Source organism: Musa acuminata, chromosome BXJ3-6, assembly GCF_036884655.1.
Source record: "Musa acuminata AAA Group cultivar baxijiao chromosome BXJ3-6, Cavendish_Baxijiao_AAA, whole genome shotgun sequence".
Classification (NCBI taxonomy): Eukaryota; Viridiplantae; Streptophyta; class Magnoliopsida; order Zingiberales; family Musaceae; genus Musa; species Musa acuminata.
Genome location: NC_088354.1, coordinates 11,616,914 through 11,637,458, shown reverse-complemented (window position 1 = coordinate 11,637,458; position 20,545 = coordinate 11,616,914). Strand labels below are relative to the sequence as shown.

At 38.7% G+C, this 20,545-nt stretch overlaps 2 protein-coding genes across 4 annotated transcripts; both read left to right on the top strand.

Annotated features, from left to right (window-relative positions):
- Positions 1 to 336: 336 nt before the first annotated feature.
- On the top strand, positions 337 to 15,066 carry LOC135583888 (probable AMP deaminase). 3 transcript variants are annotated; one of them, XM_065154009.1, is made up of 20 exons: positions 337 to 818; positions 1,761 to 1,933; positions 3,289 to 3,496; positions 3,920 to 4,098; positions 4,210 to 4,261; positions 4,355 to 4,485; positions 4,638 to 4,817; positions 4,911 to 4,978; positions 5,066 to 5,208; positions 6,070 to 6,131; positions 9,207 to 9,320; positions 10,583 to 10,723; positions 12,441 to 12,593; positions 12,791 to 12,844; positions 12,920 to 13,030; positions 13,171 to 13,344; positions 13,483 to 13,563; positions 13,988 to 14,086; positions 14,188 to 14,284; positions 14,715 to 15,066. In XM_065154009.1, exons 1-19 carry the CDS (start codon positions 425 to 427, stop codon positions 14,254 to 14,256), a joined length of 2,586 nt encoding a protein of 861 aa, XP_065010081.1. In that variant the 5' UTR covers positions 337 to 424; the 3' UTR covers positions 14,257 to 14,284; positions 14,715 to 15,066. The 3 variants fall into 3 exon arrangements, 2 of the variants coding, with proteins under 2 accessions (XP_065010081.1, XP_065010080.1); XM_065154008.1 differs by having other exon boundaries at positions 3,226 to 3,496; positions 14,715 to 14,854; XR_010497113.1 differs by lacking the exons at positions 13,171 to 13,344; positions 13,483 to 13,563; positions 13,988 to 14,086; positions 14,188 to 14,284; positions 14,715 to 15,066 and having other exon boundaries at positions 3,226 to 3,496; positions 12,741 to 12,844; positions 12,920 to 12,944.
- Positions 15,067 to 16,721: 1,655 nt separating this feature from the next.
- LOC135641339 (endoglucanase 13-like) lies at positions 16,722 to 17,276 on the top strand. Its single transcript, XM_065156700.1, has 2 exons — positions 16,722 to 16,850; positions 16,929 to 17,276. Exons 1-2 carry the CDS (start codon positions 16,722 to 16,724, stop codon positions 17,274 to 17,276), a joined length of 477 nt encoding a protein of 158 aa, XP_065012772.1.
- Positions 17,277 to 20,545: the final 3,269 nt, after the last annotated feature.

Here is a 20,545-nt window from a genome sequence, read left to right as displayed (position 1 = left end):
AAACGTGGACGGTCGAGATGGAGCACCGACATGTCATGTTAACGTGGTAGAATCATCACGAATGAAGCAAGAAGACAAATGTACCGAATCAAACATCGGTATCTGCGTGTGCATGACATGACTGAAACATTCCATGTGCCATATAAACATAACATTAGCAGATCCTATAACATTGCTAATGTACGTAATGTGTATCAAGCAACTTTATTATGCCGCACGCAAAACCTACACCAACGGTGGGAGAGGGATGAGCGAGGTTTGGATGGGCCCCGCTGCTCTTTCTGTTCTCCCCACTCCTCTCCTCTTCGACCTCTATATATATGTATATCCATACAGTAATTAGAGCTAATTAGTAGAGCGAGCCCTCATCTCCCATTACCACTTCTTGGCTTCGTTTCGGGGGATCTTTGGCGAAGGCGAGGCCATGAACGCCTACGCGCTCCACCTTGCGATGGCGGCGCTCTTCGGAGCATCCTTCGTCGCCGTCTCCGCCTACTACGTCCACCGCAAAACCCTAGCACAGCTCCTCGAGCTCGCCCGCGCCGTGGACCGGGATCGGGACGGCGGCCTTAAGCGGGGTCCCTCGTCGCGCCGCGGCGGCCGAAGAAAGGGGCCTGGGTACTACCGCCGCGGCGCAGGCTCGTTGTCGCTGCCGGATGTGATGGCGGCGGCTGTTTTGGATGGTGAGGAGGAAGAAGAGGAGGGGGATGATGATGAGCCGATTACGAGGCGACGGCCCGTTGTGAATGAGGATGAGGATGTTCTCCCAAGTTTTCCGATTCCCCCCGGGTTACCTCGTCTGCAGACGGTTCCGGAAGGTATATATGGATCACCGTTCTCTGGCCCCTCGTAGTGACCGGGATCGATGAAGTTTGCTAGTTGAATCCTTATAAGTGGTAAAAGATGTAATCATTTCAGGACATGTCAATGTTAGTTGATCGAGGAGTAACTTTGTGTTCCAAATCTTCATGTTTTTATGTGCAATGGATGGATTGAACGAAGGCATATTCACCAATAAAATTGAAGATAGACATATTCTTGATAAATAGTATATGTATAATTTTTTTCCTATAATGAGACAGGAAATGTCCATTTCAGGACTAGATATTAGTTGACTACAGAAATATGTTTATATGGAATGAACCTAGATATGCTTTCCAAAACATCGGCTAGATCATTTAATTGTTGTCAATCTGGTTTTTACTTCCCAAACTATAAATAGATTTTCTTGTTTGAAAAAGACTGGTTGTTTTTGTTATATCTTTAGCTTTGTTCTTGTATGGTAAAAGTACCTTCTATTTATTATATCTAGTGTTAATCGAAGTGATAAGTCCTTTATTCATTGACATATTTTCTAATGAATCATCTTTTCTGGTATCTGTTTGATAACCAAAGGATGTCACTACTTTGTATTCTGGGCCAATATCTTTGAGGTATGTAGCATTTAGATACATTTGCACTTCATGGGAATAGATGGATAACTGACATATTTGTCAGAAGTTATATCACTAATAAATTTGCACCAAATTGTCATTGAATCTTGATATAGACTGAAATCATAGGCTTTCAAGTACGCATCACATGTTACTTAGTTTAACTCTTTTTGGGGGTATTAAAGGACAATCTTATAGACGTGTCATCAATTTTATATGTCTATGGTTTAGCACATGTAGAAAGAAATTATGCAAGTGAATGGCTGCATGACTTTCTTGTGGGCTGTTATAATGCATGGAATGACATTGGTTTTCATGATGTGTCAGGTAATAAGCAATGTGTCCATGCAAGTTTCAACAAAAGAGGTGGTATCAGACCAACTTCTCCTAAGTCTCCTGTTGCTAGTGCCTTTGGGAGCCAAGAGGGATCTGATGAAGATGATATTCTGCCAAATGATCCGATCCTTGCTAATACCTGTTTGCATACAAATGGGGACATGGTAAGTTCATTTCTTTGTTCATTGTTGACAAAAAGACATAATGTTGTATTCTGTGGCATATATATAAAGTAACATTTAGTCTCACTGTCTCAGATAGCATTTTCAATTATTCCTTCCCTTATCTTGCTGTCATTATGTAGGGCTGACGTTGACACATCTTTTTGGGGACAAATGAGCGGTGGTTTCAGCATTTTTTGGAGACAACTTACCTGTTTCACTTATTTGCTTATTTTGTGGAAATGTTATTTGAATACTTAAAAATACATTTCTTGAGGTCAATAGTATAAAATGAAAAGTTCTCTAAGACAGTGAAGTCATACTGAAGTCGTGGCATGATGCATGAGAATTAACTGGGTACTAACATTAAAAAATGAAAGATTCCTAATGAAAAGCTGAATCCAACACAACAATAGATTTTCTTGATTTTTCTTTTATTATGGGGATCTAGAAAACAACATAAAGGAATTAAAACCTCATTTACTTTTTTGTCCCTCACAAATCAGTATGAGTGGGAAGACACAAACATGTCATCCGTGGGCAATCAATGGGTTAGGCAGTGGCAAGGAGTAGAAGATATCATGAATCTTGACTGAAGACTAGGTCTTCATAGGCATCTAAATAAAATTTATAGCTTAATCATATAACATTTTTTCATATTTCAATTATATAGGAGCGCCATGCACTGTGGTCAAAAACTTAAAATAATATTAATTTACAAAATTTGGTCATACTATATAAGTTTTACAAGGATAAATGGGGGGACATGGCAGATATGTTTAAGAAAAATACTTGTTCAAAAGAAATGAATTTTCAGCAAAGTCACAGGATTATAATTGGGATCAGCTACGGAAGATGCAAGCAGAATTGACGGGATTGTTTCCCTTCATATTCCTTAAGATATCTTAGAAGGATATTAGTAATATGAAGGAGAAAGAAACTGTATAATAGTAAAGAATATGCTTTGTTCTCTGTCCTGGCTTGTGCTTCGTATGCCATGATTCTTTAACTCAATGTTTTTCCTCTGCATCAGTTACATAATTCTTTATTAATTTATTTTGTTGTGGTCAGAGTATATGAGGACACAGGCCATTTCCACAAGGTGATCTTAATAATTTGATATCTAAATTCTGAGGTTTTCTTTGAATTTTAGTACCATGGATTGCTTTATGTTTATTTGCTAGAAGCTTAGAAGTGTTTGTTATTGTTATATTTCATCATATACAGTCCTGATATGTTGCTAGTAATTTTGGTTCTTTTTTCTTGTCTTTGATGTCATAATGATTTTCTTTAAGGCATATTTGATAATGGAGACCCAGGTGGTCAAATCTGATTTACATGGAATGTATTTGTCAAAGGGCCCAGAGAATAAGGACTTGTTTCAAGCATTGCCTGATCATATCACTGACAATGGGGATCAGAAATCATTATCTGCATCTACCATCATTCGATCTCACAGTGTATCTGGTAATCTGCATGGTGCGCAGCATGACCCAGTAGCAGCTGATATTCTTAGAAAAGAACCTGAACAAGAAACTTTTGTCAGATTGAGGATTACACCAAATGGTATGACCCCTTGTTAATGGTAGTTATGTTGTATGAATTTATTCTACTCAGGTCCCTAGTTCCTTCTATGTTGTTTTCACCATGGCTTATTTTGTGTGATATTAAGGATGTTTTAAAACTAGGATCAAATGAAACCGCCATGCTTGTTTGCTGATTGAACTGATAAATTAAACCTTATTTTTCATTAGCATGAATAGCATGCTGCTTATTCTTTAGGCTAAGTTTCTGGGAAGAAGTTCATAATTGCTGCTACCATAGCCCTTCCAACTTGTTATGTTATTCTCTGAACAGAAAGGTTTTTGAACATATATCATTGAAGCTAAAAAAATTACAAAGACGTCCATTATATAATAACTAAAGCTCAACTTATGTCCTTAAGTTTCTTTAGCTGATTGAATTCTCTTATCATTGTTGTGATTTCAGAGAAACCATCTCCTGATGAAGTTGAGGTCTATAAAATTCTCCAGAATTGTCTTGATCTTCGGGAACGTTATGTCTTCAGAGAGGAGATTGCTCCATGGGAGAAAGAAGTCATAACTGACCCTAGTACACCAAAGCCTAATCCTAGTCCATTCGCCTACACTCCTGAACAGAAATCAGATGTGAGTCTTGATCATTATCTTCTTTCTTTACCTAATATTCTCTGATTTAACTTTGAAGTGATATTCTCTATGCGTTTTTTCTTCTAATTTCCTGAATGATTCTTTTTGTAGCATGTGTTTCGAATGGTAGATGGAGTAGTGCATGTTTATGCGAGTAAATATTGTGAGACATCTGCTTCGACTAAATCTGTTTTCTTTGTTGTTTATCCACATCTTCAGTTGTGTTGAGTCTAACTCATTTTCTTTTCCCTCTCAGCAATGGATAGAAGACTTTTCCCTGTAGCTGATGCTACAACCTTTTTTACAGACTTGCATCATCTTCTTCGAGTAATTGCTGCAGGAAATATTAGAACCTTATGCCATCGTCGTCTGGTTCTTCTTGAGCAAGTAGTTTCTTTTGTCACTTTTTGTGTATATATTCTTTGATCAATTTATTTTCTGCTAGATAAACATGTGATGATTGGATATAATTGGTATATTATTTTTATTTGCACAATAGCAGCTAAGATGTGGCATCTATCCTGGTTGGCAATCTGCAGAAATTTAATCTTCATTTAATGCTCAATGCGGATAGAGAATTCCTTGCCCAGAAAAGTGCACCGCATCGTGATTTTTACAATGTCAGGAAGGTCGACACTCATGTTCATCACTCTGCATGCATGAACCAGAAGCATCTGCTCAGATTTATAAAGTCAAAGTTGAGGAAGGAGCCTGATGAGGTTAGACTATTTAAGTTTCTTTTTATGGTGTCTGAGTAATTATGTGTTTTTCTATTTAGTTGAAATTGAACCCTCACTTGGATGCTTTTCTAGGTCGTAATTTTCAGAGATGGGACATATCTGACATTGAAAGAGGTTTTCGAGAGTTTGGACTTAACTGGGTGATGGAACTTGTCTCAAATACATATATGCAGGAACTTTTGTCAGTTTTCTAGATTCACATTTTTAACTCATCTGCTTATGAACAGGTATGACCTAAATGTTGATCTTCTAGATGTCCATGCAGACAAGAGTACCTTCCATCGTTTTGACAAGTTCAACCTCAAGTACAATCCATGTGGCCAGAGTAGGCTGAGGGAGATCTTTTTGAAGCAGGACAATCTCATACAAGGTATGCATTTCACTTATTAACCATGTGTGGCTTTGGTCCTGTTTGTACATTTTAATGTTTCGAATATATCTGTGAGTTTTCTGGTGATTCTTTAAGTTGCTGGTATGTCACCGAACACCACCACTGTTTTTGTGAGCCACTCTTTCTACATATAAAGAAATGGTTTCTTCAATATCACTCAAATGTATGTTGTAGCCTCTCCTACACTTTGTAGATTGAATGTCCTTGGCTGAGGGTGATGTTAAGCTTTCTTTTCTTTAAGGTACTTAAAAGTGCTTCATGAACATTATATTCTAGTATGCTATGGACATGTTCCAGAGAAATTCCTGTGCTCATTGTCTCTGTTCTATTTCTCACTTCACAACTCTCTTAGAATAGAAACTTTTTCTTGCTATGAAAATTTGGAAATTTCAGAGTAAATTAAAATATCTTATGTCATCCAATTGATCAGTGTACGCTGGTCACCAAAGGATCTATCTGGCATGTTTTAATTTCTGTTTTGTCCTGTGGCCATCCACCTTCAGTTTGCACATTCTAAATCAAGTGACTCATTTATAGATAAAAAAAGGTATGGCCCTAGCAAAATTGTCTAGTTATTTAGCTCCATTTGGTTTTGTGAATAGTATCTAATCTTGATGTCATGCTTCAACTTTCAAATGTTGCATTCATTATGCCTTTGGTAATTGAAACTGTCTTCTGACTATAGCTTGTTTGATGATCTTAAACGGTTGTTCCATACAAGAGATAATTGAGATTGGCATATTTGCTCATTTTCGTTTTAGTCACCTTGAGGAACCTTTTGTCCAGATGCTAGAGCTGCAAGTGTTGCTTACTTTTTTGTCATATTTTCGATTTTATTAGGTCGCTTCCTTGCCGAGCTGACAAAGGAAGTTTTTACTGATCTTGCTGCAAGTAAATACCAGGTATCATCCTTTCATAGGCCTTCAAAGATCTTGCTACTTGGTTTCATGTGATTTTATTTGCTGGTTTTTTAAATTAATATAGATCTGACATTAATGTCCATGTGTCTTCATATCTGTGTCTATTCATATCGTTTGGCTGCACAATAACCACATTTAGGGTAATCTCTTGAAAAAAGAAGTGAAATCAGTGCACGAAGCTTCCGCCAATGCAAGATATAAAGGTCAATGGATTGACTCTCTTCCTTGAAAGCATGAGATCTATTACTTCAAGGCTGTCATTGAATGTCTATAATATCTTGTCTAGATTTAGCAGTAGTTCAAGATGGATTTCTTTATGCAGGTTAATAGACAACTTATCCATTGACATTTTATGAGTGTGGTTCTTCGTTTTTAGTAAGGATCTACAATTTAAGCTAACAGTAGAATTCTTGACCATTCTTTTAGTTTTTCTGAATTCTCAGTCAAGTACAAATATAGAACCAACATGGAATTGTGCTTGTATAGACTTTAATCTGTGAAGCATGCTTGATTTGTATGATCTGAACTATTACTATTTAATTAGCAATAATGCCAAGAATTGGTGACCTTTCGTACTTGAAAAAAAGCTTTCAGTTCAGTATTTTGGTGAAGAGTTGGAATTTGGATATGCACAAGTACAACTATAGTGGAAGTTTAATACTTGGTGACCTTTTGTACTTAAAATAAGGTTCGTCTTATTGGTCCGAACCAATGTATTGGTCGGTCGACGGTACAGTACATATCGCTCCGTATCGACATACAATGTGTTGATACGGCGAACTGTGTCGTTATGGTGAGGTGTACCAACGACAAGAAAAAATGATAAAAAATAGCTCCAAAATTTCTTAAAAAATATAAAAAAGTTAGATTAGGGTTTTTAAGTTGAAAATAAATATAAATTTAGTATACTTTTAGCAAAAATGATCTAAATTAGAAAAGAATAATGTCACATATCTTTTTTAGATTTTAAGGAGTAGCTTTGTGGTACGTTCCGAACCGTCCTTCCATTGATATTAAATTATCTACAAAGAAATGATTTAAATTATTAGATTATTTGTTAAACAACTTAAACTTTAAGATTTAAATGAATCAAGTAATCGATCGATGGATATACCTGGTTCTACTACCAAGAAGAACGACGAGACTCCATGGGTGGTGGATCGGGGTCCTCAATCCTATGTATCTGTATATCAATTTGCTATGTTAGTCGAGCCCAATCCTGAAATTGATCCCAGGACATAGTATACTGGTACACCGTATACCATTAGTACGTCAATATGGTGATGATCGTAGTCTAATTGTCTTAAACCACACTTGTTTGAGACGACTCCCGTGGTAAGTATAATTATGGTATGTATTTGTGTAGAGCATGGAGAATGTTAGAACTTCTACTTTTGCCATTGATTTGTTGCTTCGTATCATAAAATCGATCATCTTACTGTTGCGCAGAGAAGAATGACCAACTATGACGTTGAGCTCCATGATTTGAATCTTAGGTGACATGCGTAAAATGCTGCTTCTTATTCCATGTACCACTCTCAAACTGTGTAAATGGGACTGTCGACTCCCCGACGTCACCGCCATCGTTGATCGAGGCACTGTTGTTCACGTCGTTGCCATGTCCCCGGATTGAGCGAGTTGCTGAATGCCATCATTGATCGAGGCATTGCTGTTCACGTCGCAACTTTATGAAGTTTTAAGAGAGTGCAAATGTGAGAATGAGAGAAAGAGATTGAGAGAGTGAAATAGGTTGAAAGAGGGGGAGGAAAGAGTTTAAAAACCCTTTCAAATTGATTTGACATATCTGACCTGTTTGTTGGTAACGGTAGAAATTCGACTGTTACTGACTGTTATAGGCCTGTATCAGGCGATACAAATCCTTTTAGTATATACCACCCGATACAATGTGATTTGCGTACTGGTCCCTATCGGACTAGTATGTACCGTCCATGCCGATCCCTATCAGACTAGTACATACCGCTCATACTAGACAGTATACTGTGGTACAGTGAACCCTGCTCGAAACAAAGCTTTAAGTTCAGTATTTTGGTGAATAGTTTGGAGGAACTTGGATATGCACAACTACAACATTGTGGAAGTTTAATACTTAGTTAAATTGCAAACTGGTGACGATCAGAACAATATAAACCTTATCTCCAACAAACAGTGGCCACAATTTCTAGTTACCTGGCAGCCTTTATTGTAATCAAATGCATTTAGCATAAATACTTGTTGACACATAAAAGATCTGTTTTTGTTATTTGGTTTTATAATATTCAAATGCCAAATACTTGATTTCTTTTGCATCCTTATCATGCTTCCATCTGATAGACTTACTAGCTGTATTACTATTACTTGAGAAGAATGGGCGATTAGTCATGTGGCCCACAATGCAAATTCTGTAGCTACCAATACTAATTTGAAGTTGTGGGATTTACAAGATTTATCTCTATATCCAAAGGCTTAGCGTCATTGTAAGTGACTCAATGCCAGAGGCCTAACCCAATATCCCATGTGCAATGCATAGCACCAATAGTGACCCCACATGGTGATGTACCTGTTGCATTGGCAACTGATATCACCTTTTCCTATTGGTTTCACTAATCCACATCTGATGGGCGATCTCGGCTTTTATGCACATTATCTGAGATGGCTTGATAGACCAACTATCCTAATAACTTGAATAGATTGGCTCTTAGTTTTGTGGCCCAAAATGTTTTAAGTCAGGGTTATTGGTAGTAAGCCTATCAAATTTTATATGGACCCAACCAATTATTCATTGCCAAGGTGGGACCATTGGAGCATTACATCATTAGTAGACTATGTTGAAGATACCTTTTATTATATAAAAATCTTCCATTTATTAAATAGGTAATATTTAATAAGGTGGGACTATGTTGAAGATACCTTTTATTAAATACGTAATATTTCATTTATAAAAATCTTCCAAAATTTTATTGTAATGTCTCTTATTATAAATCAGAATTTTCTATTGGAGTTTCTATCCTCAAATCACTTTTTTATTAGATAGCTTAAATATCTGTCTATCTTTGTCAGATGGCTGAATATAGGGTATCAATATACGGAAGAAAACAAAGTGAGTGGGATCAACTAGCAAGTTGGATAGTGAATAATGAATTGTACAGTGAAAATGTTGTTTGGCTGATTCAGGTATTTTCATCAGTCTCGCCTTGTTTTGCTTGTTTTCTTTTTCATTCAAGTGCGTAGCCTTCAATTCCTTCTATGGTCATAACTTCTTGTTTCCTTGGTTTCGGTTGTGTGATGTGTATATTGCTTTATGTTTTGCCCTCTTGTGAAATTAAGATACTTTATCTACCTTATTCTGTCCATCTTTCGTTTGAGCATTATGTAGTAATTATGATCGACTTCCAAAGTGATCTTGTTCATGACTGCACGATATCTGCACCAAGGTGTTACTTTGTATAGCTCCATTATTGGCTAACATTACCTAAATACTAAGCTGAGATATCTCGTTTGTCTTTCTTTTTCCCTGTGCTTTGATACCGAGAAACATCATAGTCATCATGTAGTTGTTACTATGCATGTTAGTTGATATTCATTAGATAACTGCACATGAAAACCTTTGAGAGTTTTTGCACTGATGAATATCTGAACCACGGAGTACTGACTATTATGTAAAACATTGATGGTGGGTTGCATGATGGAACTATATTGTCTAGGTAAATTTTGAACATTGCTATTTGACAGTAATAAAATTAGTCATCTTTTAGACTTTGCTTCTTTGCTACTGATTTTTTGCTTTTGTTGAAGAAGGAATCCTTTTCTAGAAAATAATTTTTTATTTCTGGGTAATTAACCATGCGCATCAGAGTGTGTAGAAATTTGATGTTGATACCTTCAATGTCCTATGAATTAGAAATTATCCTGAGCACACTTTTGTCTGAGCGACCTTGCCAAAGAACTACTTGATGAACTAGCTTTTACTTCATGGTGGTTGACCTTCAGATTCTACTGTAAGTTTATTAAACAATTCTGGGTGAAATCTGGGCTTGAGAGCATTTTGGGCCTTCAGTCAAAAAATATTCCTATCTTTGAATTCCATAATCTCATCTTGAAGTCACACCAAAAATATCCTTTTTTACATGACTTCGGATTAAAAAATGCTGGGTGGACAAAAATCTGTCATTCATATTCAGAAGGCCTCTAAAGTGTTGCTTGTCGCATTCCATAGTCAAGTCATTAAGATGGCGATATTTTGCATATAACTTAAAGCTAGGAAAATTAATTCAGACTGTCTAAATTCTTCTTTGATAGTACTTCTTAAAGCAACCTTCTTTGATCAAATTCACAGAGTTACGGTTTTCACATTTAAGTAGTCAATATTATTGTTTGATTCCTTCCAAAAATTATCTACTTGAAGTTGGTTTGACTAGCACCATTTATCCTTGCAGCTTCCACGTTTATATAACATATACAAGGAAATGGGCATAGTTACATCTTTCCAGAACATGCTTGACAATATTTTCCTTCCTCTTTTTGAGGTCACAGTAGACCCAGATTCACACCCTCAGCTGCATGTTTTCTTGAAACAGGTATCTCTTTATCCTATTTGTTTATTTGTAGTCTAAGCTTTATCTGCATGTCCATCCACTTGTCTGGTTTGCCTTTCCATAATTAATTCTTATGTTTCTAACTTGGCTTTCATGTAATAACAAACAGAAGTAGGCGGATTGACGTAAATTTAATGTTCTTTAAGATGACATTTAAAAAAAAAAAAAATCTTGCAATCCATTTTGTCTGCTTGATTGACAAAAATCCACCACATTGTTAACAATTCCTTAGTCCTGAGTTATGAGAAATTAGAAATTTATTTGATTTTCTGATGTCATAAGTAGATACTTTTTGCATGCAATATATTGGTAGCATGACTTTCAATCATTTCATTTTGATCGGAACGATTCATGCTTCCTGACATGATTTTTTGTTTACTAATTGGACTTGGCGGATTGAGTTCATATAACCAACCCTAGTTATAAACATTTGTATGGTGGATGGAAAAGCTTGGAATTAGAAACTACTCGGCCAGTTCCCTTGAAATCCCTTGTTTCTGAGGAAGTCATGCTAGCTGATATTTATGAACACATATTCCTTCTTAAAATCTTTCATCCTCTAGAAACCATCAGTTTCCTATTCAGTTTAAACTTTTGTTTTTCATAGTTAACTATCATATAATAAAGGACTGAAATAGTGAAATGTTTGTTAGAGGCATGTATGCTGAATAAATTTGATCAGGGCATATGGTTATCAGCTTTCCCTTTGGTCCATTTAAACATGTGCTTGTTTCTATTTGCTTTTGTTTCTCATATGCCAACACCAAATGCATGTGTTTATTGGGTACTTGAATGTGTGTGAATTACCTGATCAGGTATTTTTTTAGTTATCCTGCTAAATCACCAATTAATTTAAGTGGTGCTAAATGTATGAAGTCAGTGCTAGGAAATTTGGGAATGAGTTGATAGTCATGACTAAATTCTTTACTACTGATGTAACTGGTAGCATGTAAGAGTACTGAAATAATTTTCTTGGTTATCAGCTAACAATATTATTAGTGTGTCTTCCATGTTGATTAGTTCTTCCTCTGGTGATTTGACCTGCACTTTGGGTGCTGTAGACTTTCTATGAAGAGTGTACTCCTTGCTTCTTTTAGAGCTCATGTCTGTTTGATTCCGGATATATTTGTTTGGATTGGCGGGAACTTGGTGAACTGGGCCATCATTTTACGTATCTCCTTGCAGCTTTTCTACTTCTTGTGCTTCCTTCTGTGGATATACACCATAGCTTTTTGTGATTGAGTTGTCATTGTCACACAACCAATTAACCAGTGATGATCCATATAGCTCATGCCAAACAATTGGGCGTTAAGACTTTGTTGCTGTTCCTGTTCTTTTACTTGTTCCAGGTGAGAGCCTCACTTGAAATTTCTACTTTGAATTAAAATTACAAAAAAAAGCCCATTAGGGTTTTGCATGCAAATAATTTGTTTCCCTATCAATCACTGATGGTTTACTAGGGTCGTTTTCATTGAATCTGTTATGCATAAGAGCATATCATACATTTCTTTAACCTAAAGAATGAAGGTATCCTAAAAATTCCCTACTGTAAACTTCATCTGCTAGTGAGATCCATATATTTTTTGCCTTTTCATCTTGCCCTTTCTGAAGTTGTGTTCTTCTCTAATGCTATTAGTCCATCTAATTATAGTTTCTGGACCTGCATAAGATTATTTGTCATTGCTACTATGTCTATCAGGTTGTGGGGTTGGATTTGGTGGATGATGAAAGCAAACCAGAAAGACGGCCAACAAAACACATGCCAACACCAGAACAGTGGACTAATGTTTTCAATCCTGCATTCTCGTACTATGTGTACTACTGTCATGCCAACCTGTACACACTCAATAAGGTAGTTCTTCTCCTCACTCAATTCAAAGGGATATTAGTTTAATGCATCATTACCCAAAGCCTCCATGTATTTTACCGTCAATATCCATATACAACTAAATTGGTATCTGATTATGCTTTAGATATTAATCATGTTTTAATTCTATAGAGATCTGTGATGATCTTGAGTAAGTTCTAAATGCCATTGACATGTGTCAGCTCCGTGAGTCAAAGGGCATGACAACTATCAAGTTTCGACCCCATTGTGGAGAGGTAATATTTGGAAAGATCATTTTCATTTCATAGTCATATATGTTGCATGTTTTCAGTGGCATTAGTTATCCACAGGCTGGTGACATTGACCACCTTGCTGCAACTTTTCTTTGTGCAAATAATATTGCTCATGGGATCAACCTAAGAAAGTCGCCTGTTCTTCAGTATTTGTATTATCTTGCTCAGGTAACAAACGCTGTGTTCCTTGTTTGGAGCTTAGACTTGTTTTATTGTGCATATATCATCGATGATTCCTTGTGATGTCGTGTCTTCATTTTTCTTTATATTCCACAAACTAATATGTGACTTGACTAATATGTCATCAGATTGGTTTGGCAATGTCTCCTTTGAGCAACAACTCCTTATTTCTTGATTATCATCGAAACCCATTCCCGATATTCTTCCTTCGAGGTCTAAATGTTTCACTTTCAACGGATGATCCTCTGCAAATCCACCTAACAAAGGAACCTTTGGTGGAGGAGTACAGCATTGCAGCCTCAGTAATCTTCATCTAATCTGCTCTCTCTCTCTCTCTCTCTCTCTCTCTCTCTCTCTCTCTCCCCTTGTGTCCCCCTCCCTTTCCACACTTACTCTGTCCTTGCTATTCTTTATTGATGGTTTACTTGTTGATTTTACAGGTTTGGAAGCTAAGTTCATGTGATTTATGTGAAATTGCTAGGAATTCAGTTTTACAGTCTGGTTTTTCACATGCTCTCAAGGTATGTACTTTAGGTTAGGCAATATCAAATGATTGTGCCAAACATACAGCAGATGCTGTTGTTGCAAGCTGAAATGGCTAGTGGATTTTTTCGTGGATGAAATTGGATTTTTCTGATTTTTTAGTGTTTGCCATTATGTTTTGGCTGCTGCTACTAGATCAAATAAGCCCTATTATATATTATGCTTTCTGAGTTGTGTGAATGGTAATCATGTCAATCATGCAACCCCAGGTGCTTGCATTTATCTGTTTTTCTTGCAGTCTGCCTTTACAAAGTCATATCACTGCATATCTTTTCTGTTTAAACATGTCATTTATTGTCATCTTTATTAATTATAATGCCTTTGCTTGCTGTACATGATAATTTATCAAGTCATCTATTGTCAGAAAATTCATTTTTGATATTGTCATCCAATTTCTTCTAGTCGCATTGGATTGGAAAAAGCTACTATAAGAGAGGTCCTGAAGGAAATGATATCCATAAAACAAACGTGCCTCATATCCGTGTTGAATTTCGCTACATGGTAACTGTTTCCAACTTAAAAACTTTATTTTCCTCAATTCTCTGATGTTTCTGGTTTGTCTTGCTTCTTATGTGTATCCATCTTCCACATTGAAATTTCAGATATGGAGGGCAGAGATGCAACTGGTGTCTTTAGGAAAGGCCATCATTCCTGAAGAAATTGATAAGTGAATCCTTCTGGCCAGCAGCTTGAAACCTGGTAAGCTATATGCTTGCAGAAATAGTCCTTACCCCTGTATTTTAGCACTGGTAGTTAACCTAGGGCCATCACGGTTCGAGAATTGCTGGTATAGGGGCTTACCTTGTAATAACTTGCAATAGAGTTTACATGATTTATCTTTATTGATCAACTGTTACTTATCTAGTCTATAGCCAAACAAAGTGCAAGTATTCATTTTCTTGTTATTCATGGGGCAACAAGTATTTTTCTCTTGAGATTATCATCGATCAACTTTGCCTGTTGCCTTAGCATTTGTTCTTGAACCAGATGGTTTTTGAGTAAGATGTCTTGATACACTCTTCAATCTGCAACATCACATATTATATCAAAGTAGCTCTTCCTGTTACAAACATGAACCCAACATAAGTACTGATTCTGTGTGCTTTTGGCCATATGTTATGGAAAGCAGACTAGAGATGACCTCGCCTGGCACTACGTTCTGGCCTAAGCTAGAAAGTATGAACTTAGTCAGCGTTACCTATCAGCAGAATAATGGATCAGGAAGAACGGATCTGATGCATGATATCAAGGCCACCCAGGGGGGGTTAGAAAGAGCATATATTCTATTTACTTGATGGATAATTGCAATAATGTACATAATTTCTCTTTTACAAGTAGCTGAACTAGTAGAGGGTGTGATTCATCTATTTGTCACTAGCTATTTTTGCTGCGCTTTTGTTTTCCTACTGATTCATTGTTGTAATAATGTCTTCTGGTCAGTCAACTCTCCGAAATAAAGAAGCATCTGTTGGTGAACCAAATTTTCCAGAGTGAATGATAATATAGTCATTGTTATGGAGGTTCCATAATTTTCATAAAGGTTATTATAAAGGCATGCATGCTTGTTTATCAAGGTGAGTTCCATTCTTCTTGTGATGATATGAAATCAGAAGCTCCATGGAGCCAATGGTTCAGATTTTTGTATGTTGGCTTCTAGTTGATCCTAAATTTTCCGATGAGATTTGCCAACTGATGTAGTTGACAATGTATATGAGTGATACACTCAATCCTAGAAGCTTCATGGAGCCAATACTAAGATCATGTTTGCTGATATATTTCACTCTTTATTTATGTAGTTGAAATCAGCATTTTTGTCCTCTCAATCCATACCTTGATCTCCTCCATTCACCCATGCATGGGATAACTCTGCTTCTCCTTCCTCCCTCCTCCGTATATACCTATGGCTGAGTCGTCTCAACAACAACGAGCACACAGCGATAGAATGGCCGCAAGGACCTAGCTTCTGCTTGCGCTGATTCCCTTCTCCTACGGTAGACCGGCGCTGCGATTGACTATGGATTGGCTCTCACCAAGTCATTGCTCTTCTTCCAAGCCCAGAGGTCGGCGAAGCTTCCACCCGGCCAGCGAGTGACCTGGCATGGCGACTCTGCTCTCAACGACGGCAAGGATAACCGTGTGAGTCCCTCTCCGTAGCCCTTCGTATCACATACTCTTCTCAGGTTTTAGAGGTTTGGCGGATCAATGTGGAACAGGTTGATCTCACCGGAGGATACTACGACGCCGGGGACAACGTGAAGTTTGGGTTCCCGATGGCCTACGTCATAACCATACTCACCTTGGGGGCGTTCGAGTTCGACGCCCGCCTCGTGGCGAAGAAAGAGTTCCAGAACACACTGGCCGCTATCCGGTTGGGCACCGACTAACTCATCCGTGCCCACCCCCAGCGCAATGTCCTCTACGTCGAGGTCGGCGAGGGCAGTTCCGACCACGAGTCCTGGCAGAGGCCGGAGGACATGACCACCCCTCGCACGTCCAACAAGATCGACGACTCCAATCCTGGCTCATCTCGTCACTTGGGCCGAGCAGACCACCTAAGCAAAAGCAAAAATATGGGAGCTTCCACCAACCCCTTTTAGTTGCCGATAAGAGATCAACCTGCGATCCTTGCGTTTAACTTCCTAAAATGAGCTCGCAAGAACCATTCCTCGCTAAAAGGGTCACGCTCCCACATCAATGGCTAGTGGCATGGCTCGCCTACCCCACCTTCCTCGTCAAGACTTCCCTGACATTGACTTGCCGTGCAGGATCCCCGGTGCAACTGAGTAGGCATTGCATGACAACTCCCACGAGCAAGACAGTTCGTCTTCCTAAGATCAATCCACCTCCTTCATAGGCGGAAAGTTATCTATGCTCGTGCCCTACGCTACCTCTCCATGATAGTTCCCATTGTTAACTCCCCAAGAAGGACCTACACTTTGGCGTTGGATCGAGTCGAGCCGACTCATCAATCGACGGCCTAAGGATAACACAGGCGATGACAGGGACACCCGCTGGACAGTTCTACTCCTGCAGCGAAGACGATGTAAGCCCCTCATAACCCTTGAGGAACCAAACACTGATAGCTCGCATTAACTCGGGATCTCCCTTGCAACAGGATGAGATAGCTTGAGCTGCTATGTGGCTCTTCCGCGCCACCGGCAACGAGTCCTGCTTGGACATCTTGTCCTCAGGAAACAACGGCGGCGTGCGCAGTATGTTCTCCTGGGACGACAAGTTCTTCGGCGTCCAGCTCCTGGTCTCAAAGGTATCGCCTCTCACATACCTCACGTTCACCTGCAAGCGCTAATGCTATCTACAGTTCATCTTGCGCGGCAAACTGCAGAACGACAATCCCTGGGCAGCGTACAAGGAGAACGTCGACATGTTCGTCTGCTCCGTACTGCAGAAGGCGAGGGACACCAACGTGCGGATGAGCCCCGGCGGAATGCTGTGGTTTCAGCCGTGGGGAAACACCCAGTACATCACCTCCTCCATGCTGGTCCTCTCCGTCTACGCCGACTACCTCGAAGCGGCAGAAGCCACCCTGGAATGCCTCGGTGGCAACGTCGGCCCTAAAGACCTCATCTCCTTCGTCACCTCGCTGGTGGACTACATTTTGGATGCCAACCTCTTCGTCATCGATACTATCACCACCCTTAGTGATGGTAAGGAAAACCTTCTCCTCTTATGAAAGAGTTGAAGTGGTTGTTACTTAAACTCGACAATAGATACCCACCACTCTCGATGGGTTTATTTATCTTTGACTCAGTTATTTATGGCTTCAACCTATATAGTTGGCTTTTTATGGTCTAATCAAATTCTAACTAATTATTGCTTGGCCTAGCGACTGACTTTACAAGTTGTGTTACTTCTTTTGCATATGCACCGATACATTGAAGGTGGGTCTCAAATTTTTCCTCAAATACATTTTTTTTTTGTAAGGGTTGTCACAATTGGAAATTTTTGTTTGCAGACTCCATATTATCATGACGTCAATCCTATGCTATAATGTTTGTTACAAATATTCAACTTACTTCCTATTTGTCCGCTCTAGCCGTAAAGTATTGGGAAGTCTGGGAAAGCATGACAGTGAAAGGATAGAAAATAAAAATTCTAAATTTTTACATAAAATAGTTTCTTATCATCGTGTGAAGATTGATGCGCAAAAACTCGTAAAATAAAAAAATCGCATGTGTTAAGAGATATGTGTTACATAGGGAAATCGTATATCCCTGAAATTCTACAGATTTATGAGAGAGGATGAAAAAGATCAATTCTCCTCCTCTCTAGCAGTGATCCTCATAGTAGAGACTATTAATATGCTCTACAAATCGCTACGCATCTCCTATTTATGCGCACCATGGGATTAAGAAGGAGTCGGCCTTCTTGCAGTTCATACGCTATAAACAAGAGCTATTGGCTGAGGAGGAGAGGGGGAGAGGAGAACAGGAGGTGTCAACTAAAAGGGATCGAGCCTATGGCCCTTTGGTTCCCTCTAATTTATAGAGATCTCCTATCAACTTAACCCTAATAGATCATATCCTATTGGGTACTAGATCTTCATTCAACTATCTAAGCCTCTTAAATTAGTAGATCTTTACCCAATAATCTCTCATTGACTCTTATTCAATCTCATACATAGGATATAATAATTTAGAAACTTATTTGATATCCAATAAGATAGGGGCTCTAGCGAATATCTCATATTCAAACATCTAATCGTCGCAACACCTACCATATGTGTGTGACCCTCTAGGTTCAATATCAAGTTGGCCAAGAGTCATACCGGTCAAAACTTCTTCTGGCTCAATAAATTATTATCTCTATAATAATTTACTCGATTTATCGACTACGAACATACTAGGCCACTACACTGCAGTCCTCAAACGATACTGAGGAATCCAATCCTTTAAACATATCTGTCCTCAGTTACCGTGTATCTATAGTCCCTCATCCATCTAATATCTCAAAGACTATATTCCGGGCATGGTACTATCAAGCTCATACAATATCTATTCGAGTCTCGCTCTAATCAAATTCTCTCGGAGAACTCTTTCTCCCTCAATCCGGATAACACTGCCTAGGGATTTGCCTAAACAAGAATATATGAGATATTCCTCTCATGACACTGAGAGAAGATGATCCTCTATCGATACTCAATTACCCTCGTAAGATTGGTTACCATTCCCGTTGAATAATTATACTAGATCTAAAATTTCTAGACCTATAAGTTTGATATCAAAAAGTAGAGTGCGCATATAGGACATCCTTAGTATCTCAAGTCTAAGGACCAGATACATCACTAGGACGACGGAATTGTTGAATATTAGATTTTGACGATAAAACCAATTAATAGTATTTATAATTTGATCTGCGTTTTAAGTGACGCAGGAAGCTTCGATCAGGGAGAGATAATTAAAAGCAGGAAGAATCATATTGAGCCAGAATGGAACATATCAGAAGATTGGACGTCGAGCCAGAGGATCAATCGACATATCGGTAGAAGGTTTCGGGCCATAAGTTCGAGCATCAGGCCAAGAAGAGCGAAAATTATGCCAAGGATATCGGAGTTGCGGAGGTCAACTAGTCGATTGGGCAATAGCCCGCAAGAGAGGACGATGTGCCAAATATTTGGACGAAGCGCCAATGAACTAATGACATGTCGGACAACATAATTCAAGCTTTGTAATAATTATCTAGATCAAAATAGGTTTTAATTGTGCAGGATTAACTACGATAGCAATCAAGGCATAAAGCAAACTGAAGTCCTAGAGTCGAGAATGAGATTCGTTGGAAGTTCGAGAGTTCATCAGAAATACGGACGATCATCGGAAGTTCTACTAAAATTGACCAAGAAGTCTAGGAGCTTGCCGAAGAAGCTCATCGAAAATCATCAAGAAGATTGTTATGAAGTCCAGGAGCTTACCGGGAGTCCGCTGGAACATTGCCGAGAGATTGTCGAAAGTTTGTCGAAAGATCGCCGAAAGTTTGTTAGAAGAAACCAAGACTAACCGGACCAGATTTGCTTAGTGTATGTCTTAGAACTCGTAGCTAGCACATAATTGAGATCGAAATTGGGCCAACCTAATTAGGGGCTAGTTGGGCTCATGTATGGGCTGTGTTGGGCCAAGTGAAAGGCTCAAACAGGGTGAAATCGTCGTGGCATAGTCTTTGAGACTATGTCAGGCGGTGGTACTGCCAGTCTGGGCGGTGGTATCGCCCAGACTTAGTCTCCGAGGCTGTCAGGTAGTGGTACCGCCCAGTGATAGGGTGCTAGGCGGTGGTACCGCTCAGTGTCAGAAAGCACTAGCGGTGGTACCACCAGCATTGACGGTGGTACCGCCAGCATTGGTGGTGGTATCGCCGGTACTCGGAGGACCCGGGATGAAATATTTTTAGGTTCCAAGTTTGAATCCACTTGAGGCCTCTAAATATCCTCTCATCTCTGATTAACACATATAAGCACAAATAACTTAAAAGTGAGAATATGATGTATAAATTACTTGAGAGATCTCTTCCTCTAGCTTAAACTTAGAATTCTGTTTAGAGAGGAGTGTGTGCTTGTAAAAGGTTATCTCCTAAACTTGTGAAAAGGAGAAGAGAGGTGTAAAAGGGTAGTTGGTCTTCGCCTATTGAAGGAAGACCATTAGTCGATGTCGGTGGCCTCGACAGAAGAGGAATCAAGAATGGATGTAGGTCACAACGATCGAACCACTATAACTATAATTTCTTTTGAGCAATTTACTTCAACTGTAAACTTCCTTACTTGCTATACTCTTTCGTATGCTTTCTATTTAAGCATCTTTACGAAATAGGTTTAATCAAAATGAATTTTTCGAACCGACGTGATTTTATCTGTTGTACTAATTCACCCCCCCCTCTTAGTGCCGACTTATTCCTAATAGGATTCATTGTTTGACAATAAGGTATCATCAACCATCCAACATTCTGTGAGCGGAT

What these genes read in the sequence shown, in the direction of transcription:
- LOC135583888 (XM_065154008.1), top strand. Translation starts at nt 425, where the DNA reads ATGAACGCCTACGCGCTCCACCTTGCGATGGCGGCGCTCTTCGGAGCA. An exon ending in TCTGCAGACGGTTCCGGAAG is followed by an intron (nt 819 to 1,760) that starts GTATATATGGAT and finishes ATGATGTGTCAG; the next exon opens with GTAATAAGCAATGTGTCCAT. An exon ending in AGTACAGCATTGCAGCCTCA is followed by an intron (nt 13,345 to 13,482) that starts GTAATCTTCATC and finishes TTGATTTTACAG; the next exon opens with GTTTGGAAGCTAAGTTCATG.
- LOC135641339 (XM_065156700.1), top strand. Translation starts at nt 16,722, where the DNA reads ATGTGGCTCTTCCGCGCCACCGGCAACGAGTCCTGCTTGGACATCTTG. An exon ending in TCCAGCTCCTGGTCTCAAAG is followed by an intron (nt 16,851 to 16,928) that starts GTATCGCCTCTC and finishes GGCAAACTGCAG; the next exon opens with AACGACAATCCCTGGGCAGC.